We start from the raw sequence: 27,430 nt of genomic DNA on the forward strand, positions 1-27,430 counted from the left end.
AACCCGAATAATTTTGGGCTCACTTCGCCCCCTGTCTGACAAACCCGTAAGACATTTTCATGTGAGTATTTTCCTATTTTCTGCAGGCGCATGCGCTTACTGTCCATTGTGTGTCCTCTTTAGTGTGTATGTGTGCACTGCATGGAAAAGGTAGAGGCCACATTAATATGAATATAATTGCTTTTGTCTTTGTATGTTGGCATAGTAATGCTATATCACTTTTTATTAACACAAAACTGGTTAGTACATTAATATTGGTTACTAAGCTTATTGGTCTTTCAGTATATTGGTCATTAAGCTTGGTATATTGCATATTGTGTACTATGCGGTTGGGACGCAGCCAAAGTGTCCTTCTTTACCACACTTAAAACCAGACTGGTTATGAGTAAGTAGCTTGTGTGTTTGAGCACACTCCACTTTAACACTATTTATCTATACCACATACTTATAATGCAAATGGAACTCCTCAGTGGATCATTAAAACTATGTTTAAAACTGACTTTTCCATTTAACATAACTGAACAAAGATGTAAATAATCCAGTAGCTACACATACACTTGAATAGTGCTCTCAAATGTTGTTGTCAGCCTTGGTTAAGCTGAAAATGCTGTTAAAATGCAGAAATCCAACTTTTTGTGCTTATAAGAAAGTTCATTATGACCTTTGATGGGATCATTTGTAAGTTATAGTTTTGCTGTGGTATAAATATGAAGTTACTCTCAGGCCAAAAACCCTTACTCATCCATCATATTGTGGAAGATTTTAGCTTATACAAAAACAAAGACTTTTAGAACATCTTTGAGGGTCAAAAACTCCAAGGATCAGACTTGGATAATTGCAGGGGTTGGTTTCATCCTGGAATCACTAATTCTCCAAAACAGCAATTAGATGCTACCTTCTTGCCAGTAAACTATTTGGGAAATCTTGCAAGCAGAAAGTCATGAAACCACAAACATGTCTGTGCCTGGGGTTTAAAAAAAGGTTATTGAACCTGGTTCTGTGGTCAAAGTAACAGAAATAAAACACACTATCTATGTACATACTGACATGCCAAAAGTCATAGGACAGCAACTACTATTTTGTCATGTCCCTTGAAAGCTGATGAACTCTGCAATGATCTACAGCGTATCTGTGGGGTCTCCTGTATCAGATGTGATTTCTGCCAGAAGTGCTTGTCTGTTTTAAATGCTGGTCAGGATAAATGCCACCCACTGTGCTGTCCTCCTGAGGATAATAATCTTTTCTATTCTGTATGGAATGTGTTATGCATCTGGCACACTTGTTCAAACTCTAATAATTAAAATTTCTGTGCTATGAGCACCCTGACCAGTGTTCCGCTTCATTCACAAGATTTTCACACCTTCATTCACACCATTACATACTGCTATCCTGTGACTTTGGCATGTCACTGCAAATAATGCTCTTATCACAAAGTTAGTTTTTAAGGTCCAATGCTGTTAAATCCCATTAAAAAACTTGCGTCTGAGCAAAAGCAGAGATTACACTATGCAAAAAATGTTCTGATCAGGTTTTACATGGAGAAACTTTCTCAGACATGATCAAGTTTAGATCCCAGTTATTCTGGAGATTGTCTTACACTGTAAATACTTGCATATTCCTTTTTAAATAATTATTTTTCTTAAATATCAATAAAATGTTTGCGTTTTGACTCCTATGGGTGTCCATTACCCCTTTAAATCTTACTTATGAGTAACTGTTAAATACAGTTATAAGAACACTGTATAAGAACACTGGATAACAATAGTAATATACATATTTATATATTTTTATAAAAATATATATATATATATACATATATATATATATATATATGTATATATATATATATATATATATATATATATATATACATATATATATATATATATATATATATATGTGTGTATATATATATACATATACATATTCTCCTCATTTCTCTCTCTTAAATCTTGTCTATAGATAATTGCATTACAATGGTAATATACATATTTATAAAACTTTTTTTATATCAAGTTTTTACCCTTACAAGTGCCCCTTATTTCTGTCTGTCTCTCTTTTCTCTCTCTCTCTGTCTCACTATCTCTCTTTGTCACTCTGTCACTTGTAAATAATTGTATAACAATAGTAATATACATATTTATATATTTTTATAAAAAAAGAAATATATATACATATTCTCCTCATTTCTTTTTCTTAAATCTCGCCTATAAATAATTGTATTACAATGGTAATATACATATTTGTAAAAAAAAAAAAAAACAATTATATCATGTTTTTACCCTTACAAATGCCCCTTATTTCTGTCTGTCTCTCTTTTTTTCTCTCTCTCTGTCTCACTATCTCTCTTTGTCACTCTGTCGCTTGTAAATAATTGTATAACAATAGTAATATACATATTTATAGTATATTATAGTATTATAGTATTTATACATATTTATTCTCTCTCTCTCTGTCAGTGTGGTCAGCGCTCTGGCGCTGCGCATGCGCAGTAACCTCATTCGGACAGCTCCGCTAGTCGCGGTAAAAATAGTTTTGGTGTGAAAAGTTGATTAGTAGCGCAGCTTCGTTTCTCCGCTTCTGGTTCAGTCTCTTCAGCAGCAGGTAGGTGAACTCTGTGTCTTGGGTGTTTCTACTTTTAGTTTTCTCTAAGAACATTTTCTTCAGTCTGAGAGTTAGTGACCTTCTGTAGGAGTCAAATGGACAGAGTGTGAACAGGTCATTAATTAGTCACTTTATTGTGGGCTGTGTTTGATAAACACATTTTCTCTGTATTTTTCACATGGTTTTGTGGTTTTGAAGAGCCTGGTATTGGCCACCCTTTAAGTGGGTGTTGTTTATGGTGCTGGTATACGGAGGGTCGCTGGTGTGTGTTGGAGCGCAGAGGTGGATCTGTGCTGCATTATAAACAGATAAAACACATTCCACACATGGTGTTGTGTAGCTGCAGCCCAGCACTGCCATCACATACATCAGAGACCCAAAAATTAACTCCAAAAGCTAAAAAAATCTTACCTGCTGTAAACACTAAGGTTACAGTGTGGGGACAGTTTCCCTTGTTTACCAAGTAGTGGACTGTGATTCACTTCTTTAAGAATAGCATGCATGATCAGTTAATTTTTAAAAGCAGCATTTACATTTTAAACAAGGTGCAAAATATGCCCCTTATATGTCTGCTAAGGAAAAATGTATGTACCGCATAACAGTGTTTGTAAGGTACATGACAGGAACACAGGTATATCTACAGAGATTCTATCTGGCAGGTTCTATATGTACAGACGTATAATCCATAATTAAAATACATAATTAACCACACTGATTTAATTTGTAGACATCCTGTTTATTTTTTGTGAACAATATTTCATTAATTTTTAAAAGTATACAAGGCTTACATTCTTCTTTATTATAGACAAACATGGATAACTGCAAACAAGACCCCAGACAATATAAATGCAATCTCTTTAATCACCAACTAAGAAATATGTGTACAAGATGAGTTCGTAATGAGTTTCTCATTACAATGGTCCAGCTTGTAGTACAACGAACAACAATAACAAGCACTCCTGCAGTCATTTTATGAACAGAAAACCTGGACTAAAATGGTCTTGATGGTTTGGTTTGGGTGTGGAGACCTCATGGTGAGTGCTTCAATTCTGCTTAAAAATGCTCCAACTACTGGTGTGATGTTCTGGTGAGCCATCACATATAACAGTCAGTCACTCCTAGTAGTCAAACAATGGGCACTAACAGTTCAGTTATATGTGCAGGACATACTCTGTCCACATGTATTGCCTCTCATGATAGTGCTTCCAATTGGCATTTTTTAGCAGGATAATGCTCACCCACACACAGCGAATGTTTCCCAGGAATGTCTCTGCCAGATTATCTTGGCCTGCCCAAGCAACAGATTTGTCATCATTCAACCATTTATGGGACCAGCTAAGACAGCAGCTTTAGGAACTAATGAGTGCACAGGATCTACAGATCCAGCTGCAGCATCTGTGAGCAAATGTCATACTGAATCTCTATGCCCTCATGTCCAACGGTATCTCATCTTGTATATAGGCTACAAGTGGCCCAAATGGGTCCTAGAGCCTCCTTTTACTTTAGTTTTCCCCAGTTTATTGATTGATGCCACCTTTTTGGCACATTATAGATTAGAAATTGACTATAGTTTTGAGAATCAATACAGTATTGCAATAGTTTTGCATAGTACTTGTGCATAGCCTACCTAGTGTTTTAGAAGAAACACTGAATAATGTGTCTACAAATGTTAGTATACAGTATGTGGTCAGTTTGCCAGTAAGAGATTAGTCATTCCAAATAATGTGTAGTCCAGGACAAGACTTCCTGTCTTCAGAAGTGACCCACAGTAAAGATAGACAGCCAGGCAGAAAGAAAAACAGATAGACCTGTGAGAAGTATTGAGATGTGAGCTGTTCTTTGCACTGCAGTGATTCATTTCTAGCATCAAATGCCTTTGGGCGATGTCAGCCCAGAGCTAAATCAGACACAGATGGTACTAAATATCTTGCGGTTCAGGGCATACGCAGTGTAAGTGCTCTCAAACACTAGTAATCACTGTTAATAATCTTAGCGTTACTCCAAATAATAACACATACAGAAGTAACGTGTAGAGTATATCTCAAGCCTTTCTCATGAGAACCAGGGCAATGACCAGCAGCACCTAGACCAGTAAACAGAAACGTGTAAAGCCACAAGTGAGTCAATCTGGCTCTGACTCTGTGTGGACAGTTTTGGGACTCCCTTCATTTCCATACTGCAGAGGAGACAGCAGGGTAGTGTTACTCAGACAGTGACAGATATATCTGCCCACGGCGGCTCGCTGCCCAGTGGGGGTCACACAGTAGTAAAAGTCTGTCTGTCTTTCTCACACACACACACACGGCGTAGGAGGGCCAGGATGAATCACAGAGCATGCCACTGCAGAGATATGATAAAGACTGAGCTTTACATGGATAAGAAAAAGTGGTCACATCCTCAAATACCACATTCGTATTTGGTGCTAGGGCTGCATGATAAAATTGCAACAACTATTTTGTAATTTATCCAAGTCTAAAATAACATTATTTTGAGAAGACAAAATGTACCCTGTTTTCTACATATATTTATATTGTCCTTATGAACCTAACTATTAGTGTGCAGAATAACGTATCTATTATAAAAGCCTATTACAATAAACTGTATATTCACTATAAAATCTTGCTTAAATGCTGAAATTATTAGGGTGCAAAATAAGAATATGTATTTTCAGTAAATTTAATTTTGGGACAAGATATTAGGCATGTTATGAGTGTCAGAAAGATCCAACATGACTGCCTGTTTTTAGGTAGAGATTAGGTAGAGCAGACACAATCAGTCATAATGTCCACTCATAATGGAGATACATGTACTAAACATATTTTATGTAAAAAAGAAGAGTAGAGTCTAAAGTTAAAATGAAATCCATGGATTGGTGTTTTAAGTGCAGTAGATTTGGTCTATTCAACAGAAAATATTTACCATCCTGCTGGTGTTTAAAAAATGTAAAAAGTATGATTATGTTTGTCTTTCTCCAGGATGGCAAACGAGGACAAGACAAACACATGTGGGACGATTTGCCTCAAATACCTGCTTTTCACCTTTAATCTGCTCTTCTGGGTCAGTCTAACTATTGACAAAAACTTTTATTTTTATTTTTAGTTTTATTTTTATGTGGAATTTTCACATTCCTCAAACTACAGCTGACTTATATACAGTTAGCTATCAGTCAGTTCCTCATGTTATATAATGTATGTGTCTAGGTTTAAATTAGGAGTTATTTTTTTAAGTTTAATATATAGTCAAAATAGCGTACAATTTATATATCAAATATCGGTTTGAAATATAAATGTCAAATCTTAACATTTGTCTGAAAAAAAAATAAGTAGTTATCTGACATTATGCTTTTTATATTACAATAAAAGTCGTAAATTATATTCTGCAAATCTGTTGCTCTGTCTATCCCAGTTGTCTGGAGGTGCTGTGATGGCAGTGGGGCTGTGGACTTTAGTGGACAAAAGTGACTATATCAGTCTACTGTCCTCCAGCACGTACTCCTTAGCTGCCTACATCCTGATTGCAGCAGGAGCTATCGTCATGCTTACTGGAGTCCTGGGCTGCTGTGCAACCATTAAAGAGAGCAGAGCACTTCTGATTGTGGTGAGTTGTGGAAACCACCAATCCATTGGTCAAAACTAGATACATCCAATGTGTTTTTCTTTTGTTAGTACATTAGTTTTCATTGTATTTTTTTACACTATTTTGCATATGAACCTTTCTTTTGTACAGAAATATAATGCATTAGATTTAGAGATGTATTGGATGATTAGAGCTTTGTAAAATCAAGACATTTCTTCACAGTCAAATTGCTATAATAAAAGCAACAGAACGACCGCCCTGTTGATTTCCCAAATAAAATATGGGATGTTACTGTTAGTTCAGCATAAACGTTACAGAAGATAATGAGGCTGTAACTGAAGAGGTGGACATATTTGCCCATGTTTTATTTAGCACAGTAAAATTAATTGTATTCTGGTTTAATATTTTATAATGTGAATGGTAAAAGGCTGCCACCCACACATTATCAACATTATGCATATTCTTAGCTCTATGGAAGTTTAACAAGAGTTTAAACAAGAGCATTTTCTGAATAGTACAGGGCACTGCCAAAAAACTGTCCTTCATTCTAAATATAGTCATGGAAAATGTTTTACACTGGCTGGCTTGACGTCCCCCTACACTACTAATGTCCAGAGAAACTGTAGGGAAGATTGTCCTTTTGAGTTTTTATTAATATTATAGTGTAAAACATGGAATCAGCTCTTAGAAGAACTTATGGCTTCTGTTCCTGCAGAAGTAGCATTCGCTGTACTGTAAAAGCTTCTGTATGTGCTTTTCACACCGACGTCATTTGACAGTCCTGTCTAAATTAGACCATATGCACGTGCATGGGTGTCTTGTCATAACACTGTCAATATGTGTGATTTAAATAACCTGCTGTGTGTCTTTAAGAGCACCGAGTGGGCAACTGAGTCACAGCTGAGGAATGAGGGGCATGGAGGGTGGGGGGCTTGGCTGCAGGAATGAAGGGGAGAGAACTGTGTGAGCAAAAGTCTCCACACAGGAAGGGAGGTGTAGAGAGGTGTAGGAGTGTGTGTCAGAGAGAAAGAGAGAGTTTGTGTGTGTGTGAGGCTTATTTAACACTAGTGTTTTACTTTTCAACAACTGATAGACATCTGTCTGTCTCTCTTACTGTTGAAGGCAAGGTCAAGTTCTGTTTAACTGTTACTGTTCTCATTCATTAACTGTTACTCTCTTCAAAAAGTGTCTCTGGAGTTCTGGGAACAAATCTATTGGGACTGTTTATTCGTTGTTTCTTTTGCAATTACGGATATTAAAAAATAAATTATGCTCTGTTTGTTGGAGTAGCTGTCTGTACTGTCCAGGGAACACTTTCAATAAAGTTTTAGAGCATTCCTGTGACAAGAGCAACAATAAGGTCCAGATGTTGGATGATCACCAACCCACCACATTCCCAACTTATCCCAAAAGTATTGGATGGGGCATCATCATCCCAGAGAACACAATTCTGCTGCTCTACAGCTCAAAACTGGGGACTTTATGCCCTCATAGCTCATACTAGTCATTAGCCATGGTGCCAATAGGTTCATGTTTGTCTACTCCAAAGAGTCCTGTTTCCTTGAAATTTTTTGTCTGTAAGGACTAGACAAGCTGTGTGCACTTGCACATCTGGGTCAGCAGTGTCCGCAACTTAATGTAACTGAATGCATTTGATAGAAGGGAACATGTTCACAAACATTTTGACATGTCTTGTCTTAAACACTATTTATTTAGAAATAGTAAAAACAAATTTTATTTGCATTTATCTGGCATTACAGTGCATGCTTGAAAAAGTAAGTGAACCTCTGTGTTAGACTAGAAGTGTCAAATTTGCTTAATAAATATAAACACGCAAGGCATGGCTACAAAGAAAAATCTATCCTAAACTAATTTGTTCGATTCTGTTTGTCTCTTTTTACGAATAAGATGAAGCATCTACATTTTATTAGCGACCACTGCAAACATCGGTGCATCAGGGCTTTTTTTGCAACTGTAGTAACTTATGCCTAGATATTGTATTCCTAATGATGTAATAATAATAAACTGCTTTCCACGTCAACTGTTGTTAAGTATTCAAAACTAGTATAAAACTGATGGTTATCATACCATGCATATTAAAAGCAGTTTTGTAAAAGATGCAACCGAACAGAGAATATCTCCCGTTTGATAGCTAAATAATCAAACAGGTGATCGAGAAATCAGCAGATTAATCCATTATGAAAATAATTATTGACTGGGGTAAAATGTTAAAAACAGCTTTAGCTCACATGAAACTTTTTTATTAATTACATTTTAATTAACTGTGGTACTGTAAAACTAGTGCCAATATGAACAATATTGTATTAATATTGACTATTTCTATAATTTCTTACTGTGTTCTTTCTTTGACCTTTTTTCAGTTCTTTGTTTTGCTGCTGTTAATATTCCTGCTGGAGATCACTGCTGGAGTGTTGGCCTATGTGTATTATCAAGAGGTAAAATGATGTCCTTGTACTGCCTTTAGTTAGATTTACAAATTGCCATTCTGTCCTTCTGAGACTCTTCTGTTACTATCAAAGTTATTTTCAGTCATGCTGACCTTTGTTTTGGTGATCCTTAACCTCTTCCATTGCCTTTCCTTTATTAAACTTTCAAAAACACTCAGTACATGCATGTAAATAACAGGGATTACTTAACTCTGTAGGTTGAGTAGGTAGTTTCCAATATGTCATTGCATGTTTACTTCACTGTAGCCATATTCCTCTACAGGTCAATAAGTCAGTGATTGTAATGTGTGCTTGAGCACACGGATGTTTACCTTTTGAAACTCATGAATTCCTAACTAAAATATAATATTTGGATTGGGTCAGAGTGGTTAATGTTTCTCAAGCATTGTTGTAGGGAGCTGACCCTTAGAGTACTGCCACATTATTCAGCCACTGAAGTGTGAATGCAGTAGTTCAGATTGGTTTGGTGTGATGTGGTGTGTTGTAGAGAAAGTCTGATTTATTAACAGTAGTAATGATAGTAACCAATATTATTGAGCTAAATAAATGAAGGCATTTTTTTTATTTCTCAGAAATTACCAGAAATTTATCTACACTACCTGAACTTCCTGGTTTTTATATGTAATATTGATAATAATGAACTAGTGGCATACTCTGAGTGATCCAGCAGACCAATGCGCTTGCCACTATTATCAGGAGATCGCTGATTCGAATCCTGTTCATGTAGCTTGTCATCAGCTGCTGAAGCCCTGAGAGAGCAAAATTGGCTTTGCTCTCTCTGGGTGGGTAGATGGCGTTCTCTCTCTACATCACTCCAAAGGATGATGTTAATCAGCACGAGGCATCTGTGAGCTGATGTATCAGAACTGAGTTGCTGCACTTTCCTCCGAGCTTGCTGTGATGCTGACTTCAAAGCATGTGCTGGTCTTCATCCCACTAGTGATAGGGAGGGGTCCTAAATGAGTGGGTTGGGTAATTGGCCGTGTAAATTGGGGAACATTTTGAAATAAAATTACAAATGATAAACTTAACTGAACTTAACTGAACATTTCATTCCAAACTACTTTACCAAAGTTTACATTTTAACCCCTTATTTTTTCTGAAATGTATTCCCCTTGGAAATAGGGAATGGGGGACTACATCTGAAAAACAATGTTTTTCTAATTACATACTAAACGTGTAAAGAAACAATGTCCAGTAAAATATAAAAGTTAATAAATAACACTCTGAATCTTTAGTATCTTCAACATTAATAAAATCTGTAACTGAGACAAAACATAGATTTAATGCCGTTTGAGTCATTTTCACTCCATTATCTGTTAAATGTATGACAATGCCTGCATGTCTTCCATGTCTTGACCTTATTCGTCGTCCTAAACCCTTTCTTTCTTCCTCCTCCACGTCGTCTTGTTTTAGTGTTTCCCTTTCTGCTATCAGGTAAACCTCTACCACACTTTCAGATATCCTTCTTTCTTCCTCTTTTTCAAACTGCTCACAACCTGTAATGACACTTTAACCTTATTAGTTTTTTAAATTATATCGAATGTATCCAGAATATGACTGTATAAAATGTCTATTTACAACATATACCACTGTTTTGCATTCATACTGGTCTAATTTCACTTTGTTTCTCTACGCAGCTGAATGAGGAGCTGAGGGCGGACCTGAAGGAAACCATGGTGCAAAAATACCAGCAGCCTGGAGAGGACCATGTGACCAGAGCTGTAGACAAACTCCAGCAGGATGTAAGTGTTTCTGCAGTAAATTGACTTTGAAGAGAGCTATAAAACATGTTAAATTTATTAACAGTTAAATCTCTCCAATCTCTCTACTTGTTTTGATGTCGCTCCCAATCATTATATAATTATGTTATATATAGTTCATAGTTCAAATAGCTGTTGAATGTTTAATATAAAGTGGACAAACTGTTGTATAATTAAGTCTTATTTCTAGGTTAATAATACAATTTTTATTCATGACATATTGTTAAGTGAAAATTATAAAACTAATGTCTACACTATGTAATTATGAGAGTAAGGAACACATTTGTGTAACATCAATGATATGTAAATTATGTAGTAATGTATCTTGTAATGGGCGTGTGGAACTGAGATGTAGCCGCTAGTACTGTATTACCTCACAAATCTTCAGCCTTTTAACTGAGGACAGTGCTTGTCAACAACACATTGAATGTTTCCCTTTTTCCCACATCTATCATCTCTATGATACAGCTGAAATGCTGCGGAAGTAACAGCTCGGCAGACTGGCAGCAGGGAACCTGGATTCACACATTTGCTGACGGCCGGCTGGTGCCTGACAGCTGCTGCAAGACCCCCACTGACCACTGTGGATTGAGAGACCACCCATCCAACATCTACAAAGTAGAGGTCTGCCTCACATGTTAACTCTATCATTAAGGAGTGTAGACCTGATCTGCTGTGATATTAGTTAACATAGAAATATATCTGTGTAAAGGGTAGCAGTAGTTCTAAAGGGTCTGTAGTTGTTTTTGGTTTTAACACACAATTCTTTGGTTACTTTTACTTGGGACACTTCAATATCGTACTTAAATATGCTTACTTTGATACTTCATTGTAATGAGGAATCTTTTCTCTTTTTATCAGGGAGGCTGCATATCTAAGCTAGAAGAGTTTATCCTTCAGCACTTGCAGATATTGGGTGCAGTAGGGATTGGAATTGCGTTCCTACAGGTAATCAATCACAACATTTCCTAATTAATGTTATCTTTTGCTACTCATATATGAAAAAAATAGTATTTATATATGTCATTTTTGTTCTTTTCAAGATTTTGGGAATGCTCTTCACCTGCTGTTTGTATCGAAGTTTAAAGGATGAACCTTACTGAGATCCATTATCCTACCCTAAAACTCCAAAAATCCACCCAGGCATCCTTTGGCCTTCTCACCCTCTGCTGTTTTGTGCTGCTATGCAATGTAAATAATTTGTGATGTGTGATAAAATTATCAAATGCAGCATGTGATACAGAAGTTACTGTGGCTGCAGGGCAGCCATTTTTACAAGAAAAGGTCCAGGCTATTTGATAAAAAATTGAAAGACAATCTTTGCATTTTAGAGAGCTTAAAGCCTAGATCTGTGTAGTCTACATGCTAAACCATTAGAGGATTGTTTTTGTTTTTAAATACTGAAGTCATTGTTTAGTGTTTCTCCATTTCTGAGACAGACTCCAGCGATTGATGTACAAATGAACTGCTTGAAGAATTTATTAGTGTAACGATACATTGTCCAGATTGTCTAGGTAATACATGTTTCCAGATGTATCCAGATACAGTGAGTCCAAGAAGTATTTGATCCCTTGCTGATTTTCTTCGTTGGCCCACTAATAAAGACATGATCATTCTATACTTTTAATGGTAGATGTATTCTTACATGGAGAGACAGAATATTAAAAAGAAAATCCAGAAAATAAATCTAAGGAATATATATTAATTGATTTGTATTTCATGGAGTGAAATAAGTATTTGATCCCTTAGTATTCATTAGCAGTTCTGGCTTTTACAGACCAGTTAGACACTCCCAATCAACTTGTTACCTGACCTGAAGCCACCTGTTCTCACTAATCACTTGTGTGAAAAACACCTGTCCACAGAATCAGACAGATCACACAGATTTCAAGTCTCCAACATGGGTAAAACCAAAGAGCTGTCACAGGACCTCAGAGTCAGAATTGTTGACCTTCACAAAGCTGGAATGGGCTACAAAAAGATTAGTAAGGTGTTGGATGTGAAAGTAACAACTATTGGTGCAATTATCAGAAAGTTTAAAGAGTATAACATGACAATCAACAGACCTCGGCCCGGTGCTCCAAAGAAGATTTCGCCTCGTGGGGTGGCAATGATGCTGAGAACGGTCAGAAATCGTCCTGCAACCACTCGGCAGGAGTTAGCAAATGACCTGAAGGCAGCTGGGACCACAGTTTGCAAGGAAACAATTGGCAACACTTTGCGCAACAATGGATTCACATCCTGCAGTGCCGGAAAGGTACCCCTGCTGAAGAGAGCACATGTGGAGGCGCGCCTCAAGTATGCCAATGATCATTTGAAAGATGAACCAAGTTATTGGGAGAAGGTTTTGTGGTCAGACGAGACCAAAATTGAACTTTTTGGCCTCAACTCCACCCGCCATGTGTGGAGGAAGAAAAATGCTGCCTATGACCCCAAGAACACTGTGCCCACCGTCAAGCATGGAGGTGGAAGCATAATGTTTTGGGGGTGTTTCTCTGCCAAGGGTACAGGGCTACTTCACCGCATCACTGGGAAGATGGATGGAGCCATGTACCGCACAATCCTGAGGGACATCCTCCTCCCCTCTGCCAGGGATCTGAAAATGGGCCGTGGTTGGGTCTTCCAACATGATAACGACCCTAAACATACAGCAAAGGATTAGCTCAAGAAAAATCACATTAAGGTCATGGAGTGGCCCAGCCAGTCGCCAGACCTCAATCCGATCGAAAATCTATGGAGGGAGCTGAAGGTCAGAGTTGCCAAGCGACAGCCCACCAACCTTCATGATTTAGAGAGGATCTGCAAAGAGTGGGCCAAAATTCCCCCTGGTGTGTGTGCTAAACTTGTGGTTAACTACAACAAACGTCTCACCGCTGTGCTTGCAAACAAAGGCTTTGCCACTAAGTATTGAGTGTGTTTGGCAAGAGGGATCAAATACTTATTTTCCTCATTGAAAAACAAATTAATTAAAATATATTCTTTAAAATTATATTCTGGATTTTTGTCTTGATATCCTGTCTCTCCATGTTAGAATATATCTACCTTTAAAAGTGCAGAAGGATAGTGTCTTTATTAGTGGGCAAACAAAGAAAATCAGCAAGGGATCAAATACTTCTTGGACTCACTGTATGTCTTCTAATTAATGAATACTATAAGACATACACATCCTGTATGCGCTACAGAAAAGCACATCTAATAAAAATTGACACTCTGGAGCAGCAGTATATGAGCCAACAGGCCCAATCCTCAGGTTTCAGCTAGAGGAGTATAAATTCCTAAGCATTGGGTGGAGTGACGTTTGTGATCCAGTGTCAGTACCTGATCTCACTAATGTTGTTGTGGTTGAATATAATCGCATCCTCACAGCAATGTTCCACCATCTAGTGTAAACATCTTCCCAAAAAAGGAAGAAACTCCCTGTTAATATCCTTGACTTCAGTAACAAAAAATGAACAGTGAACATATGTGGCAGTTCCCTGGACAGAGATTAAGCCTAATCTTAAACTATGTTTTTCCTTTTAGTGGAAAATCTCAATTTAAATACTGTGTAGTCCAAGACTAGGTCTAGGAAGCTGCCCCATATTGTATGGAGATAACACTAAATCTGTTCAATCTAGCAACCCTAAAGTTGTTGAATTGGTATATCCCTGCATATAACCTCTTTACTGGAAACTTGAACATCTGCTTTTAAAGGTTGAAATACATGTTTTGTCATCCACTGGCAAGACTAAAATATTGCTTATTGCATATTTTGCTACACTGTATAATGTTAAATCTAGTTTTGCCTAAAAACACCACACTCTTCTCTGCTATAATGCTCTAATAGATTAGTCGTGGGTTAGCATTTTACAACGAAACCTTTTTACAGTATGAATAATAGCATTTTTAATATAAAATGTTTGTTTTAAAGTAAGAAGCACACATTTGAACCTATTTTGCTATAGCATTTATCTAGCTATCATAGTATATAATTCACAGTATGTGTCCTTTTTATTTACATAAAAGCACTGTATGTATAATGTGGGAATATTTCTGCACTCTTATGTCAATCAAGCTTTGTGTTTTTACTAATCTTTTGTGCTACTTTATTGTACACTCTAAAATAAAAGCTGCAAAAAAGTTGCCAATAAAGGATTGCAAAACTACAGTAATTTACTGGGGAGAATTTTTTACAGCTTATTAGTGTATAATAACAGTAGTTTACTCTAAAATTACAGAATGTTACAGCTTTCTTAATGTACGTTTTGGCATAAGTAAATGCATTATAATACTGTAATTATACTTTACAGAAACCATATAAAAGAATATTTAGGTGCTAATGAAGTAGTGTAAAATTACTTCACCATACACTGTAAAGAAATTTCACTTAAAATAGCACTAATATACTGTCACCAGAGGACCTGCAAATGTATTGCTTTGCAGAAAGAAAACACAGCAACTTTATCTTCAACAATGTATCCAGACTGTCAACCATTATATAAAATATAACAGAATACCCAAGAACAAGTATCTCCACAATAATGGTGAGTTGAGTTTCTCTCTCAGAATGTAAGAACCGAATGTTGCTTAAATTATTTTTAATATATTCTGTATGTTACATTTTACAGAGTATAATTGGGTAACATTTAGGAAACTTCTGCATGTGGTAGATTTATGTGGTTTATTCTGGTGTTTAGTCTCTCAACAAAGCAGTACATTTGTGGGAAAGCATTTTTTTTTTTTTCAGATTTTACTGTTATATAGCTACACCGGTGGCAGCTGTTTTCTCAGGGCATCCCAAGATGAATTGTGTATTAAAGTTTTACACCGGAGCATTGTTAAACAGCTATTTACTGTATTAATTTACTGTACAAATAATAGATGAATTGGTTACAGTGTAAAACAGAGAGGTTTTAAATGAAAAACACTGTAATTGTGGGAATTGTACAGTGAGGTTTGTACTGCGGAACTAAATATATAGAACTGCTGTTTCGAGGGGAAACTTTAGTCGATGGAACAATGAAAAAAAAAACGTATATATTTTTCTCTCTGCTGTGAATAAAGTTGAGTGCGCTTTTACTCGTGCTGTGTTCAGGTTTATTCACTGTGTGCCTTTGGGACTGTTGGTCGGTGTTTTTAGTGAGGTTCAGCGGAGCGGAGCGGGTCTGTAAACAGCGCGATGACTTCTAAAGCCACCTGCCTTATAGTGGCCAGCGCAGCGCCTCAAGGTACGAGTCTGAACCTCACCCATATCTACAGTGTTTAATAAAAATAAAACACTCTTTGTTGTAAAGAGGCGGATCTGGCTTTTTTTTCTTATTTTCTATTTTCTTTTCCACATTAAACGCTGCAGTAATTAACCCATAAAAGCACAGACCCTGCTGAATATTGATCACTAACGCTATTGCTTTACCAAATTCAAAACTGGATCATATAAATTCAGAGAGCAGCTTATTCATGTGTGTCTCTTATTGCTGGTACATTACTTTAAAAAATATGGTTAAAATCATAATAAAACATAAACGACAGCATTTTCCTAATTATTATTTTGAACATTTTTGTTCCAGACAAACCAGGTCAAAACTATTTATATAGAAATTAAAACATTAATTTAGACTTTTAAATGGTTACATTTTAGGAAAATATTTGTAGAAACTAAAAAATACACTTTTAAAAGGAACTAATTTCATCCCCAGTACTAACACAGCACTCACTTACATTCTGTAACCTAAAAAAGGTCAGGTGAACCACACATTCACACACTGTCCTATCTGTAATGCGCTGGATGTTCAGTATATCACTTCATAAGTTAAATTAAGTGACAGACTGGAAATTTATACAGCTTTTAAAAAATCTGTTTTTATAATTATACACTCTTTCTGTTTTAAGGAGTGTGTGCTCGATCTTTCCAGCAGTCCTTCTCCCTCTGCAGTCCAGTATTCAACCTCCAGACAGCCACACCTGGGGTGAGAGCTAACTTTTGAATTATGTGTTCACTACATTTCAGGGGTGCAACTGTACTGTACTTTTCTTTTAATGTATAAAAACAAGAACAGCTTGGCCATTTCAGGCTCTTAAATTAGGGTTATGAATCACAGGCCTAACATCACAGTAATGATGAAATCACAGTACTAAAATATTCTGCAATACTTGCTATATCACAAGACAATTCTCTATGATACTACACAGCTTCTGTGTTACTGAAGAGGATAAAATACTCATAAGTAAGAAAATACCAGAGGTTATGGATATATTGTCAGTTTCACAGATTTTGACAACTACTCTTCACTACACTGCGCATAGGGCACCAAAAATCAGCCTTGTGAAAAATCAACATAACAATAGTAATCATAATAACATTAAAAAAATGTACAGCATGTTAATATATATATATATATATATATATATATATATATATATATATATATATATATATATATATATATATATATATATAAGCACTGTCCCCACTGTGAAACATGTAGGAGGCGCAGTTATGTTCTGTGCAGGGTACAATAAAATCGCAAGACTATCAACGCATTTTAGAGAGAAATGTGCTGCCCAGTGTCAGAAAGCATGGTCTCAGTCGCAGGACATGGGTCTTGCAACAGGATAATGACCCAAAACACACAGCTAAAAACACCCAAGAATGGCTATTAGGAAAACATTGGACTCTTCTGAAGTGGCCTTCTAAGAGCCCTGACCTAAATCCTATTGAGCATCTTTGGAAGGAACTGAAACTCAAAACCCATGAACAGGTACAGGAATCATTTGATTGCAGGGATTGCCTCAAAAGGTTGTGCAAAATAAATATTAAGTTAAGGGTACCATTATTTCGGTCCAGGCCTGTTTCATGAGTTTATTTTTTAAAATAATTCTGTTAAAGCATGGTTAAAAACCAATGTCAGAATTGTATTTGTTCATTTTTGTAGCCTTTTTATTTATTATTACTTTTGTCAGATTCAAGTTATTTCTGTGACCTTTGTGTTTTTTCTTTCATTAACCGAGGGGTACCAACAATTTTGCCCACATGTGTATCCTGCAGTCAGCACCTTCACTGATCTCAGATTTCGCCTTGTAGAAGCACCTTGTTAGTTTGCGCAGGTGTTGTGCCTAATTTGTGCCGATTTCAGCAGCCCCACCGTGAGATGCATACATTTGATGATTAACACCACATAGAGAAGTGAAACTTTAATAAGCAGAATTGAGGGAAAAGACCTGGGAGTTTAGAACACCTAGGTTTTACATATATTTGCATATTTCACATCATACAGTGTATCGATGTATTGTGCCACCCCTAATCTTGACCAGTAAAGAGTATGTTTTTATTTGATTGTGATGGTTTATCTGGTACGCTGGTATGTCCTATGGTATTAACTTTGTCTTGGATGACGAGCTTTTCAACCACTATGGCCAATCAAGACTAATTTATATAATCTAAAACAGCTATCAGCAAAGGCTGGTCTAAAACTGGTTTCACTTTTATCCCATCATAACAGACCCCACACTATACATGTATATAAACATGTAGTTTGCATGGATAATACTCTTTAAATAATTAACGCATTTCTTTTTGTAGTGGACCTGTTTGAGTAGAGATCTGGGTCCCCAGGTTTCAGGTTTTTGACAGTGGCTTTAATTTAAAACATTTTTATATTGCATTAAAGTTGTTTCACCTTGTGTAGTGTAGGTATTAGTACTATTGTAGCACCACTGAAATCAAAACATTTTTTATGTCTTGCCTCTGACAGGGGAAGCCCATTGACTTCACTGGGGTTGATGAAAGCTGCTCTCGGTGGGTTCAGGACTTCAGCATCAAGCCCTACGCCAATCCTGCCAAACTGGAATCCATTGATGGTGGAACTGTTTTCTTCACTAAAGCTTTTATTTTTTTTTCCATTAATAATATGTTATTGTTTTAACCGGTTTTTGTAGTGATATAGATTAGCATGTGCTGCAATGTACTACCACAGGGTACTAGAGGTTTGTATCAAGTTGGTCTTGAATTGCAGGTGCTGATTAGTGTTTGTACTCTGCTCCTAGGTGCTCGTTACCAGGCCCTGCTGATACCAGACTGTCCAGGAGCTTTGAATGACCTCGCACACAGTGGCTCACTGGCACGCATTCTAGCCCACTTCATCTCTCAGAAGAGTAAGAGATTAGTGTACAGTAGGACCTGTTGGGGTCATAGCGGTTTATAAAGGCTCATGGTTCAGTATGAAGAGTTGTTTTCTAAAGTAAGGAATATCATGTGAGGCAGAAATTATGTGTGTGTGTTTGTGTGTTTCAGAGCCTGTCTGTGCTGTAGGACAGGGCGTTTCTGGTCTCTGTTGTGCCACAGAAGGACAGAAATGGATATTTAGTGGATACAGCCTGACTGGAGTAAGTGTCAGTAAACACATTAATACCTTGTGTTTAGAAGCCCACATGCAAGTCTTACATTTGTCATACCATTTAAAGAGGTCTCCTGAATGTTACCTTCTAACAGTAGTCTGCGTCAGTTCTGTATGAGGGAACCAGTGTGTAGCATTATTATTATTTTGACCACTAAACACCCTTGTAATTTGAAGGATCATGTGGCGTTCAAAGGAAAAATCAAAACATTGTTCATGAAAACTGCTTAAAAGTTCTTTTTATGGGCATGACTCTGACTAAGGAATGACAAGCCACTGTAGATGTCTATGTACTGCAAGTAGACCTCATTCATCAATCTTACTTAAGTTAAACATTCTTCTTAAAACACACTTTTCAGTGTTCACAGTTTCTGACATTCAGAAATGTTTTCTTATTTGGAATATGTTAAATTTTGTAGGATTGTGGAATTCATCAGTTTAGGACCATTATTAAAGATGCATAGATAGAATATTTCTTCAGTTTAAATACATATCAAACCTGTTTACATTTGGCATTAAAGTGTACCTTGTTTTGTTTCTGGATGTTATCTGGATATACTAAGACCTGATGCTGTTTACATTGATTGTACTGAAATGTGTGCCTTGTGTGACCTGATGAGATCTGTTTTAACTTCAGATAAACAACCTTCTTGCCACTCCAGGGGACTGAACAGTTTAAAGCAGCTGCTGTGGTTCTACAATGCAGAAGAACCACTGATGATTCTCAAATGTCCATAATGATTTTCAAGTATACATATGCGGTGCTCGTACAGTACTTGCAACTCAACAGAACTCAGTCTGTACTGCTGTAATCTGTCATGGGTAAATTATAGAATCCAAGATACATGGTAATAATTATTATTAGTATGTATATCTGCTTGCTTGACAAAATGTGATCGCGTAAAAGGCATTTTTTTTCATCTCTGTCCACCTTTGAATATGGTTTAATTAATCTAAACCCTGGGGTGTGTTACACATAATTTGTATGCTGTAAAATGAACTTCAGACGTGGTCTTTGTACTATTATGCTTTACTGTTGCATTGCAATGCACTCAGAAGGGAGACACTGGGTGTAGCATTAACTCTCAACTTTTATTCACACCGCTCCACTCTCCACCTTGTACATACACATACAGGTACGTTTCTCAACTGTGTCCCACCAGATACCTGTACTATGCATAGGTTCCCATGCTCTCAGTACAGTCTTAATACCAAAAAATCATGTTAATGCCAGGTCTAAACAGGCTTGTTGACCAGTTGGAACACAATTAAGAAAAAAAGAAAATTCTGTGAAAGATACTACAGAGTAAAGCTCATTTTTTACTCTGTATCCCTCTCGCTCTTTCTGTCTCTCAGCCTTCTGTGTTTGAGTTGGTGCGTTCTCCAGATTTTGCCAACCTTCCTCTGATCGTGGAGGACTTTGTGAAAGATAATGGAGGATCATACACAGGTGAAGACCTTCAGGCTATACAATACAATTTCTGCAGTACTGTAAGAATATCAAGATTTAGTCAGGGCTGCACTTATATAAGCATACTCAAGCCTAGTGTATGACATATCGTGTTTTTAGTGTAGCAATAATACATTTTTTTTTATATTTGTTTTTCGCTTTTATTTGCAGCCAGTCAAGAGGATGCAGTACATGTGGTGCTAGATCGCCACCTAGTGACTGGTCAGAATGTTCAGTCCACCACAGCTGCAGTCAACAACCTCATCCTGCTCTGTAATGGCCGGTAAAAGACTCCCATTCAGGAGCTCTAATTCACCGTCACCTGGACTGTTTGGTGAAGCCAGGAGAGGACAGTGCTACATGATGGACATGTGGACCAAATACAACATTGCATGAAAATATAGAAATGAAAAACGATATCTGTGAATGTGACCATTTTGTTGCCTTAAAGTATAAAGTTTCCAATTACCGAATAGTTGGAGTTTGGAGGCACTTTAGACATTTGTCTTACTCAAAAAAAAAAACAACAACAAGTGCAGAGAAAGACTGTATGTCCTGTTATTTTCTCACAGGAAGTCATGTGATATTCCTGTAATCCTGTAAAACCTTCAAGTATAGGCATCTTTCATTTTTGTCTCTAAAAACACTTTGATTCAAAAGTTTGAAATCAGTGTTTTCAGTGTTATAAAACCTTTTTGGTTGCAGATAAATATGTTTGGTTCTGGTTTACACAGTAAAAACAAGTGATTCTGAACTTTTGAACAATAGTGCAGGTAGAAAACGAATAAAATAGGAACGTCTGACCATTCCATATATGTTAATGTTGAATTACTTATATTGTCTTATTGCCATGTTAAAAAATGTAGTGTTGATTGGAAGACACAAAGTCTGCAGTGTGATGCAGGTAATGATATCTGAGGACTTGAAGATTACTCTGTGTGATAAGTGTTGGTTCAAAATCAAACCTTATAATCATGTTTGTTGTTGATTCACATTGTGACAAAGAATCACTGTAGTCACTACACCATTTACAGGGAATACAGAATGTGATTCAATTGAAATGTTTTAATTTTTCATATAGACTGTGTTGCTGAATAACTATATTAAGTAAAACATTTTGACCACATATAGTATTTCTGTCTTGTATTTTAATCTTTTCTGTATGTGACTATGAAATGACAGTTTTTCATTATACTGTCAAATACTAAAGATAAATGTGAAATATAAAAACTTGTAGACAAACATTTTGGGACAACAAATCATGGTTTCTTTTCTTAAAAAGAATTGCATATTAGTTTATGTTTCATAGGAGTATAATTCCCCAGCTCAATGCTCACAGCTCTTTATACCAATCATGTCCGCATTATGCATAATAGTACTATGCAATTGGCAGAACTTCCACAGGGAATAGAAAGATTTTGTGTGTGTGTGTGTGCGCATGTGTACATCTATGGCAGCAATGGATGCAACCTAAAATAGCTGAATGCAGTCTTGAAAATGGTGTGGCCAAAAACATTTGAACATACAGTGTATTGTATTTGTCTGAAATATTAGCATTAGTTCAATACATTCTTAATAAACCAGAAATAGTACAAAATAATTTTATTGGCATGCTTAGCACTGGATTTATATTAAATAACAATGTACTGCAACACATAAGCATTTGGAAGATGGAACATGGTTCGTATGAGTGCATGTGTGCATTAGTGGTCCCAGTCCAATTTAGAAAAGGTCGTAGAAATAGTCCAAGCCTTGTCCAAGTTCCCACATAGAAATTCCTGTGCCCAGTTCTGCTGCCAGTGCTATTCGTAACTGGAGGAACTAAAAAGAAAGGATAATCAGTGTTATTTCTATCCATATTTGTCATAAATGTTTTACTACAAAAATACAGACGACCTTACCTTCAGAGTTGGGTAATAGACTACATGTTTCAGTCCATTACTCCTGAAATAAAAGGAACCAGCAGAATTATAATTTCTAACTGTGCACTGTTCTAATAAACAGGTCTAACAAATAGTTTGAAAGCAGTGAATTAGAGAAAGGAAATAGATGTAATACGTGAGGAAGATACTTAAAATTACAGCTAACCTTCTGTAATTGAAATAGTGCTCTCCTGAGTACTCGTCCCAAAGTAGCTTAGGCTTCACTTCCTTAAGTAGATCAGTGTACCTACAAAAGACCAAAAAGCATTAAATATGACAAAGAGACATACGTTTTTCTTTTCCTATTCAATTGTACAAATTTCTTTTTGTACCCCCAATTCTTAAGCTCATTTAATGCTTTTTTAAATTTATTTTTAAAATTAAATACAAAATTTTACCTCATTTACTCCACAATTTGGAAGGCCCATTATCTAATCTCAGTTTATATGCACTCCCTCTATTATTAGCAATGTAGGGTCAAAGTACGGTAAAGCAGGACCAGGAGGAAAACACAGTAAGACATACAACAGATGCCTGTGTGGAACAACATCTCACTAGCTTTGTGGGTTATGTGGGGAGAAAATGCTATCAATCCACCCAAATTATACAAGGCCAACTGTGCTCTCTCAGGCTCCAGCTGCTAAAGGTGAAGCATGATCACAGCATAATCAATTCAAATCATGCCCTTAGTCTGCTAGACCATTCAGAGCTCAAATCCTACTTTAGGGCATTTATAAATAAGTGGACCAGGTATGTCTGTCTGCTACATGGCCTCTGAATGTCAACGTAATCGTCATTTTAAAAACAGTTGACTCATAATATTTTCTAATTTATCTTCCTATATCTTCCTTATGTTCTGTACATAACATTATTTACAGGATCAATAGAGAAGTCTAATGATTAGCTGGGTTGATTGTACATGCAAAAGTGCCACAGAGAGCTATATAGATTTTTTTTTTATGTTTCACTAGTTATATTTTAGATGAAAAACATCAGAACCCATACCTGCCCCCTAACAGAGGCTCAGCTCCACCTTGGCTAGAGAAGTCCAGGCCATACATGTTTAGTCCCAGCAGTATCTTGTGTCTCCACGGAGTTTGTGGTGCAAGTTTCAGCACACACTCTCGCATCCAGGGCAGAGGGGAACTGGGGCCAGGCCTATAGACACACCACAAGTCAAAAGATTAACATGGGACTTACACCACCCTAGCATATTACCACATCTCACCACCAAGCACATGCAACATCCCAGACATGTGAAGTTGCACCACATCTTTTTTTGAAATGCCACTAATACAATGTCATTGGACAGGTGAACAAGCATGTAAGAGGCTGGGAATTATGTTATGGCAAGCCAGCTATCTGATGCATGACTATGGACTGCTATGGATGGTTGTGAATAAAACATCTGAGTAAGCATTTACAGCTTTAAGTACAATGTAACAACAGACATAAGTTAGATTTAGTTTACATTTCCAAATGGGCACAGAGTAGTATTGCTCGCTAAAAGTAATTTTCTTTGAGCAAACTGGAGATATTTCACATATTGCATTTAATTAATTAAGGGCAGTCTGGACCAAAGTCTGGTTTTAAACATTTCCCTATACTGGACATAGTTTGGTTCTTAGAAGTGCTTGTTTCTGATGAAAGCATGTTATCTATTCAGTAAGTTGCCTTTCCAGTTGTTTTCCGCGTTCTGCCTCCCTGCCATGCATGTCATGTAGTGGAATTAACAGACTACCCTCCTTATATTTCCGTTTATAAATAAGTGATAATCTACAGTTACAGTAGATACAAAAGCCCCAAGCATGAGCTTTTGCATTCATACTGCTGCATGACACAAATGCACATAAAGTGGAGTCAGATTTCAGCACATTTTTCACACTTCTTTTCTTCTGTTGCTAAATGGTTGATGGTAGCCTGACTAAACGTCCAGTAATTGGTCCGAAAGTTTGAATCACTTTAAAAGTGTTTTCAAATTGCAGATTTAAAAACAAGACATTTCCTGCTGTCTCAGTGTGTGCACAGTCTGAAAGAGTCCAACCTGCCAGGAGTGGAATAATCATAAGTCATCAAACTAAATCCATCCACAACTGGAGCCAACTTCTCAAACTCTTCCTGCCCAAACATGCCCGCCTGGTTTGTCCTAAATCCAAAACAAAAACATGGAACTTTTGTTAATGCACAGAATCCCAGATATAAAGCTGTGCAAGACCCTCAGGCACAGGTAGACAGGCGTGCACAGCAGCAAATACTTTAAAAGTAAAAGCAAAACCATTAAATGATGGTTTACTTACCCAGGACTGATAGCTGGAGGAATGACCAGAATGCAGGTAAGCTTCCCAGCCTTCAGGAACTTGCACAGGTGTGTGATCAGGTGGACCAACTCCCTGTAACAAAGACAACACAACACACTCTTAGCAGTGAGCTCAGTGCAGGGAAACTCTGTTAAAATTGCTGAAAACGTTGGATTATGTAAAATCAGTTTTAACACAGTCTCATACTGACATACATATTCTCTTTTGACTCTCTCTCTCTCTCTCTTTCTCTCCCTCCCTCTTTTTACACACACACACACAAACTAACTTTCTTTTGTTTCCTCCCAGCTGACTCCAAAGTTCCAAAGTGTAGCCATCAAATCCCTCAGCCTGAAATGTAACAGAATGGAAAAAGTAATTGCAGAACAGAAATACATAATATTGCTACCTTATTATACTACTTCATGATACCTTTGCCACTTCGGTAACCTCTCTTCCAATCTCTTCAATCTCATCCTCACTGTCCAGCACACTCATATAATCCTGATAAGACCAGCCATCAAATAACAGCCGAGGTACTACAAAAAAAGAGTGAGCATTGAAGGAGTTAGAAACATTCACAATCAAATCAAGCTTAAATCAAGTCCATCAAAACAGAAATATAGTATATGACAAGATTTTTTCTCCGTCCAGAAAACTGTTTCAGTCATCTGAACATAATGCATGGATTCACAGTGAGTCTAAATGAAGAAAATACTTACATATTTTATTTTTCTTATTTGCTTTCCTCACAGCTTTAACCCAACCTGTAAATAAGTAAATAAATTAATCCATCCATCCATCCATCCATCCAAATATAATTATTAATATAGAAGTTGTTGTAATGAGTTTTTATTCAAATTGATATATGAGATGAAACATAAATATATAGGATGCACCTACCAGGGTCATGGTCATGCAGTCCGGTGATATGGAAGCTTTCTGGCCCACGGCGTCGGAGCTGCAGCCAGACTGGTGATACTGAGGTCAGTTTAGGTCCAAACAACTTAGCAATATCGTAGCCATGTGAGTTCCACTAAAGTAAGAAGCAGTAAAAGAAAATGAACAGATATTCCACAGTTGTTTTGTTAAAACCTGTGCTATGTATGGTGTAACATTTACAATGTTAGCTGTTTGAAATGTGGAGTTCAAAGTTACAAGGTACGTGGTCTCCGTCTGTATTCTTTAAAGTCTACAATATACAGGAGAGCCCTGGATAAAGTGGTGAAAATTAACACAAATATGAGGTAAAAAAAAAAGTCACCGGTGTGACGTAGCCCAAAACTGTTCCCTGGAAGTTGCGTGTTGAGATGGTGTGAGGGCAATATCTCTTTTCTTCTCTGACTACATCCCTCCACTGGGGATCTGTCACTATCAGGCCCCGCTCCTGCACCGGCCTCTCAGCTACCGCTGTCTAAGGAAAAGGAAGCAACAGTTAAATCATCTCAGTGTATTTCATTAAATGATTTATTAATTCTGTGTATATTCTGTGTCTTAGGGTTGTAAGAAAATACATATCAAAGTATAGCTGGATAATTTGTTTTGGAATAATGTATTGATTCTCACAACCTCTGCAGGCTATGGTATTAAAATATATCGATAAACACTGAATCGTAAGTCCTACTGCTTATATCCTTATATTTGTATATCATCACTTTCATTCAAAATCCTTGTATCTACAAAACAGCAAGAAATTAATCTTGTTAACTTTCAGTGAAATTTAATGCAGAAAGATTGTATTCCAAATTGATCTGAAGCCAATTTCCACATGTCCATTTATGAAAAACAAATTACATGACTGCCACACTTACATCCACAATCAATCCAGATGTGTATCTGTTGTTGTTATAAAAGATGTATTTAGTTGATTTTACCTCAGACTCTGTTAGTTTACCACTGGACTTCTTGGCATCTGTTTTTGAGAGGGTGCCTCTGATCACAGGGATCGATATGCAGACATACAGAAGTGTCAGAAAGGCTCTCATCTCAGTCTGTTCTCCTGTACTGGGGGGAAAAACTCTTCAATACAATACTTATAAAAATACTATCAGAATGACTCGAGGCTGTACTGAAGGTTTTACAAAAAAAAGTGTCTAGTTTATGTGAACCCAAGAGCAGCTTTTATTTCATAACAGGAATTTTAATTACACAGTATAAAGCAAATGTATGATCTCTGTAAACTTCAAGTATCTCCCTCTCATTACTGACTCTTCACTCTTTGCTGTTACTTCTCTGTACATTACATCTGGAAATCATCATTTAGCTCAGTGCTTTTACAGGGTTTCTTTCTGCAGGCCTATTCTCAGATTTCTGTCTGTTTAATGATGATCTCAGTGACAGGAAGAGAGCAGACATCAGCTCTCCTGCTCTGAGACACATGAGGATTTTAAACAACGAGTTTCACTAGCTTTCTCAAATACATATACAAAGACCATGGGGCATTTCTCTTGGAGTGCCTCTGTGTGATTAACCGTATGAACACTGGCAGGTTTGTAGAGCTTTAGCTAGGTGTTCAGCTACAGCCCGTATGCCACATAAACACAGTTAAACACAGTTAAACTGGTGTTGCTCAGTTAACGCTGATATCACTCGGTCTGCTGTGATATGAGGTAAAATAACGAGGCAACACTCACCCAGATGTCCTGTGATTTAAATTCATCAGCTGCTAGACTGTAAAATTCAGCGGACGGGCAAAAAAACAGTGCACCTGTGTACCTGTGTTAGCTTTCCTCACACAGCGCTGTCAGCTGCTGGTGCAACCGGGGAACACGGTCACGTGACCGGCTGCTGGTACACGCGCTTCCTTCCTGTTTTTAAACGAGAAGCCGCTAAAACAGACACACAGCACAGTCTATGGCCCGCGCAGTTCAGTAACACAGACATACAGTATATAAAGTACTAGAGATCCAGACTTGAGCAAAAGTACAAGTACTCTGTCAAAAAATGACTCGAGTAGAAGTTGAAGAGTTCTTTAAACT

The 27,430-nt window shown here is 37.0% G+C and overlaps 3 protein-coding genes across 8 annotated transcripts; 2 read left to right on the top strand and 1 right to left on the bottom strand.

The window, feature by feature from the left end:
- Positions 1-2,480: 2,480 nt before the first annotated feature.
- On the top strand, positions 2,481-12,031 carry cd151 (CD151 molecule). Of its 2 annotated transcripts, XM_007244301.4 has the most exons (9): positions 2,481-2,604; positions 5,580-5,661; positions 6,010-6,201; positions 8,562-8,636; positions 10,065-10,085; positions 10,289-10,393; positions 10,880-11,035; positions 11,273-11,359; positions 11,455-12,031. In XM_007244301.4, the coding sequence occupies exons 2-9, from the start codon at positions 5,581-5,583 to the stop codon at positions 11,512-11,514; spliced, it is 777 nt and encodes a 258-aa protein (XP_007244363.1). In that variant the 5' UTR covers positions 2,481-2,604; position 5,580; the 3' UTR covers positions 11,515-12,031. The 2 variants fall into 2 exon arrangements, with proteins under 2 accessions (XP_007244363.1, XP_007244364.1); XM_007244302.4 differs by lacking the exon at positions 10,065-10,085 and having other exon boundaries at positions 2,482-2,604.
- Positions 12,032-15,378: 3,347 nt separating this feature from the next.
- gatd1 (glutamine amidotransferase class 1 domain containing 1) lies at positions 15,379-21,359 on the top strand. The gene is made up of 7 exons (XM_007244300.3): positions 15,379-15,618; positions 16,280-16,356; positions 18,142-18,247; positions 18,434-18,541; positions 18,681-18,772; positions 20,140-20,233; positions 20,405-21,359. Exons 1-7 carry the CDS (start codon positions 15,570-15,572, stop codon positions 20,518-20,520), a joined length of 642 nt encoding a protein of 213 aa, XP_007244362.3. The 5' UTR covers positions 15,379-15,569; the 3' UTR covers positions 20,521-21,359.
- Positions 21,360-21,820: 461 nt separating this feature from the next.
- Positions 21,821-27,241, bottom strand: chid1 (chitinase domain containing 1). 5 transcript variants are annotated; one of them, XM_022672318.2, is made up of 13 exons: positions 27,168-27,241; positions 26,327-26,456; positions 25,717-25,866; positions 25,356-25,488; positions 25,175-25,219; positions 24,885-24,991; positions 24,742-24,803; positions 24,453-24,545; positions 24,200-24,301; positions 23,161-23,313; positions 22,322-22,402; positions 22,135-22,177; positions 21,821-22,054 (listed from the first exon to the last, which is right to left on the bottom strand). In XM_022672318.2, exons 2-13 carry the CDS (start codon positions 26,435-26,437, stop codon positions 21,956-21,958), a joined length of 1,179 nt encoding a protein of 392 aa, XP_022528039.2. In that variant the 5' UTR covers positions 26,438-26,456; positions 27,168-27,241; the 3' UTR covers positions 21,821-21,955. The 5 variants fall into 5 exon arrangements, with proteins under 5 accessions (XP_022528039.2, XP_007244360.2, XP_049330493.1 ...); XM_007244298.3 differs by having other exon boundaries at positions 27,086-27,233; XM_049474536.1 differs by having other exon boundaries at positions 26,327-26,384; positions 27,086-27,227.
- Positions 27,242-27,430: the final 189 nt, after the last annotated feature.

The sequence above is a fragment of the Astyanax mexicanus genome, chromosome 2, assembly GCF_023375975.1.
Source record: "Astyanax mexicanus isolate ESR-SI-001 chromosome 2, AstMex3_surface, whole genome shotgun sequence".
NCBI classification, from domain to species: Eukaryota; Metazoa; Chordata; class Actinopteri; order Characiformes; family Acestrorhamphidae; genus Astyanax; species Astyanax mexicanus.

Excerpts from the sequence above, each read along its gene's own strand:
- cd151 (XM_007244301.4), top strand. The coding sequence starts at position 5,581 with ATGGCAAACGAGGACAAGACAAACACATGTGGGACGATTTGCCTCAAA. Across the intron at positions 6,202-8,561 it reads GCAGAGCACTTCTGATTGTG|TTCTTTGTTTTGCTGCTGTT; the intron begins GTGAGTTGTGGA and ends ACCTTTTTTCAG. Across the intron at positions 8,637-10,064 it reads CCTATGTGTATTATCAAGAG|TGTTTCCCTTTCTGCTATCA; the intron begins GTAAAATGATGT and ends GTCTTGTTTTAG.
- gatd1 (XM_007244300.3), top strand. The coding sequence starts at position 15,570 with ATGACTTCTAAAGCCACCTGCCTTATAGTGGCCAGCGCAGCGCCTCAA. Across the intron at positions 15,619-16,279 it reads GGCCAGCGCAGCGCCTCAAG|GAGTGTGTGCTCGATCTTTC; the intron begins GTACGAGTCTGA and ends TTCTGTTTTAAG. Across the intron at positions 18,542-18,680 it reads CCACTTCATCTCTCAGAAGA|AGCCTGTCTGTGCTGTAGGA; the intron begins GTAAGAGATTAG and ends TGTGTGTTTCAG.
- chid1 (XM_007244298.3), bottom strand. The coding sequence starts at position 27,111 with ATGAATTTAAATCACAGGACATCTGG. Across the intron at positions 24,302-24,452 it reads CCTCCAGCTATCAGTCCTGG|GACAAACCAGGCGGGCATGT; the intron begins GTAAGTAAACCA and ends TTTTGGATTTAG. Across the intron at positions 22,178-22,321 it reads CACTATTTCAATTACAGAAG|GAGTAATGGACTGAAACATG; the intron begins GTTAGCTGTAAT and ends CTTTTATTTCAG.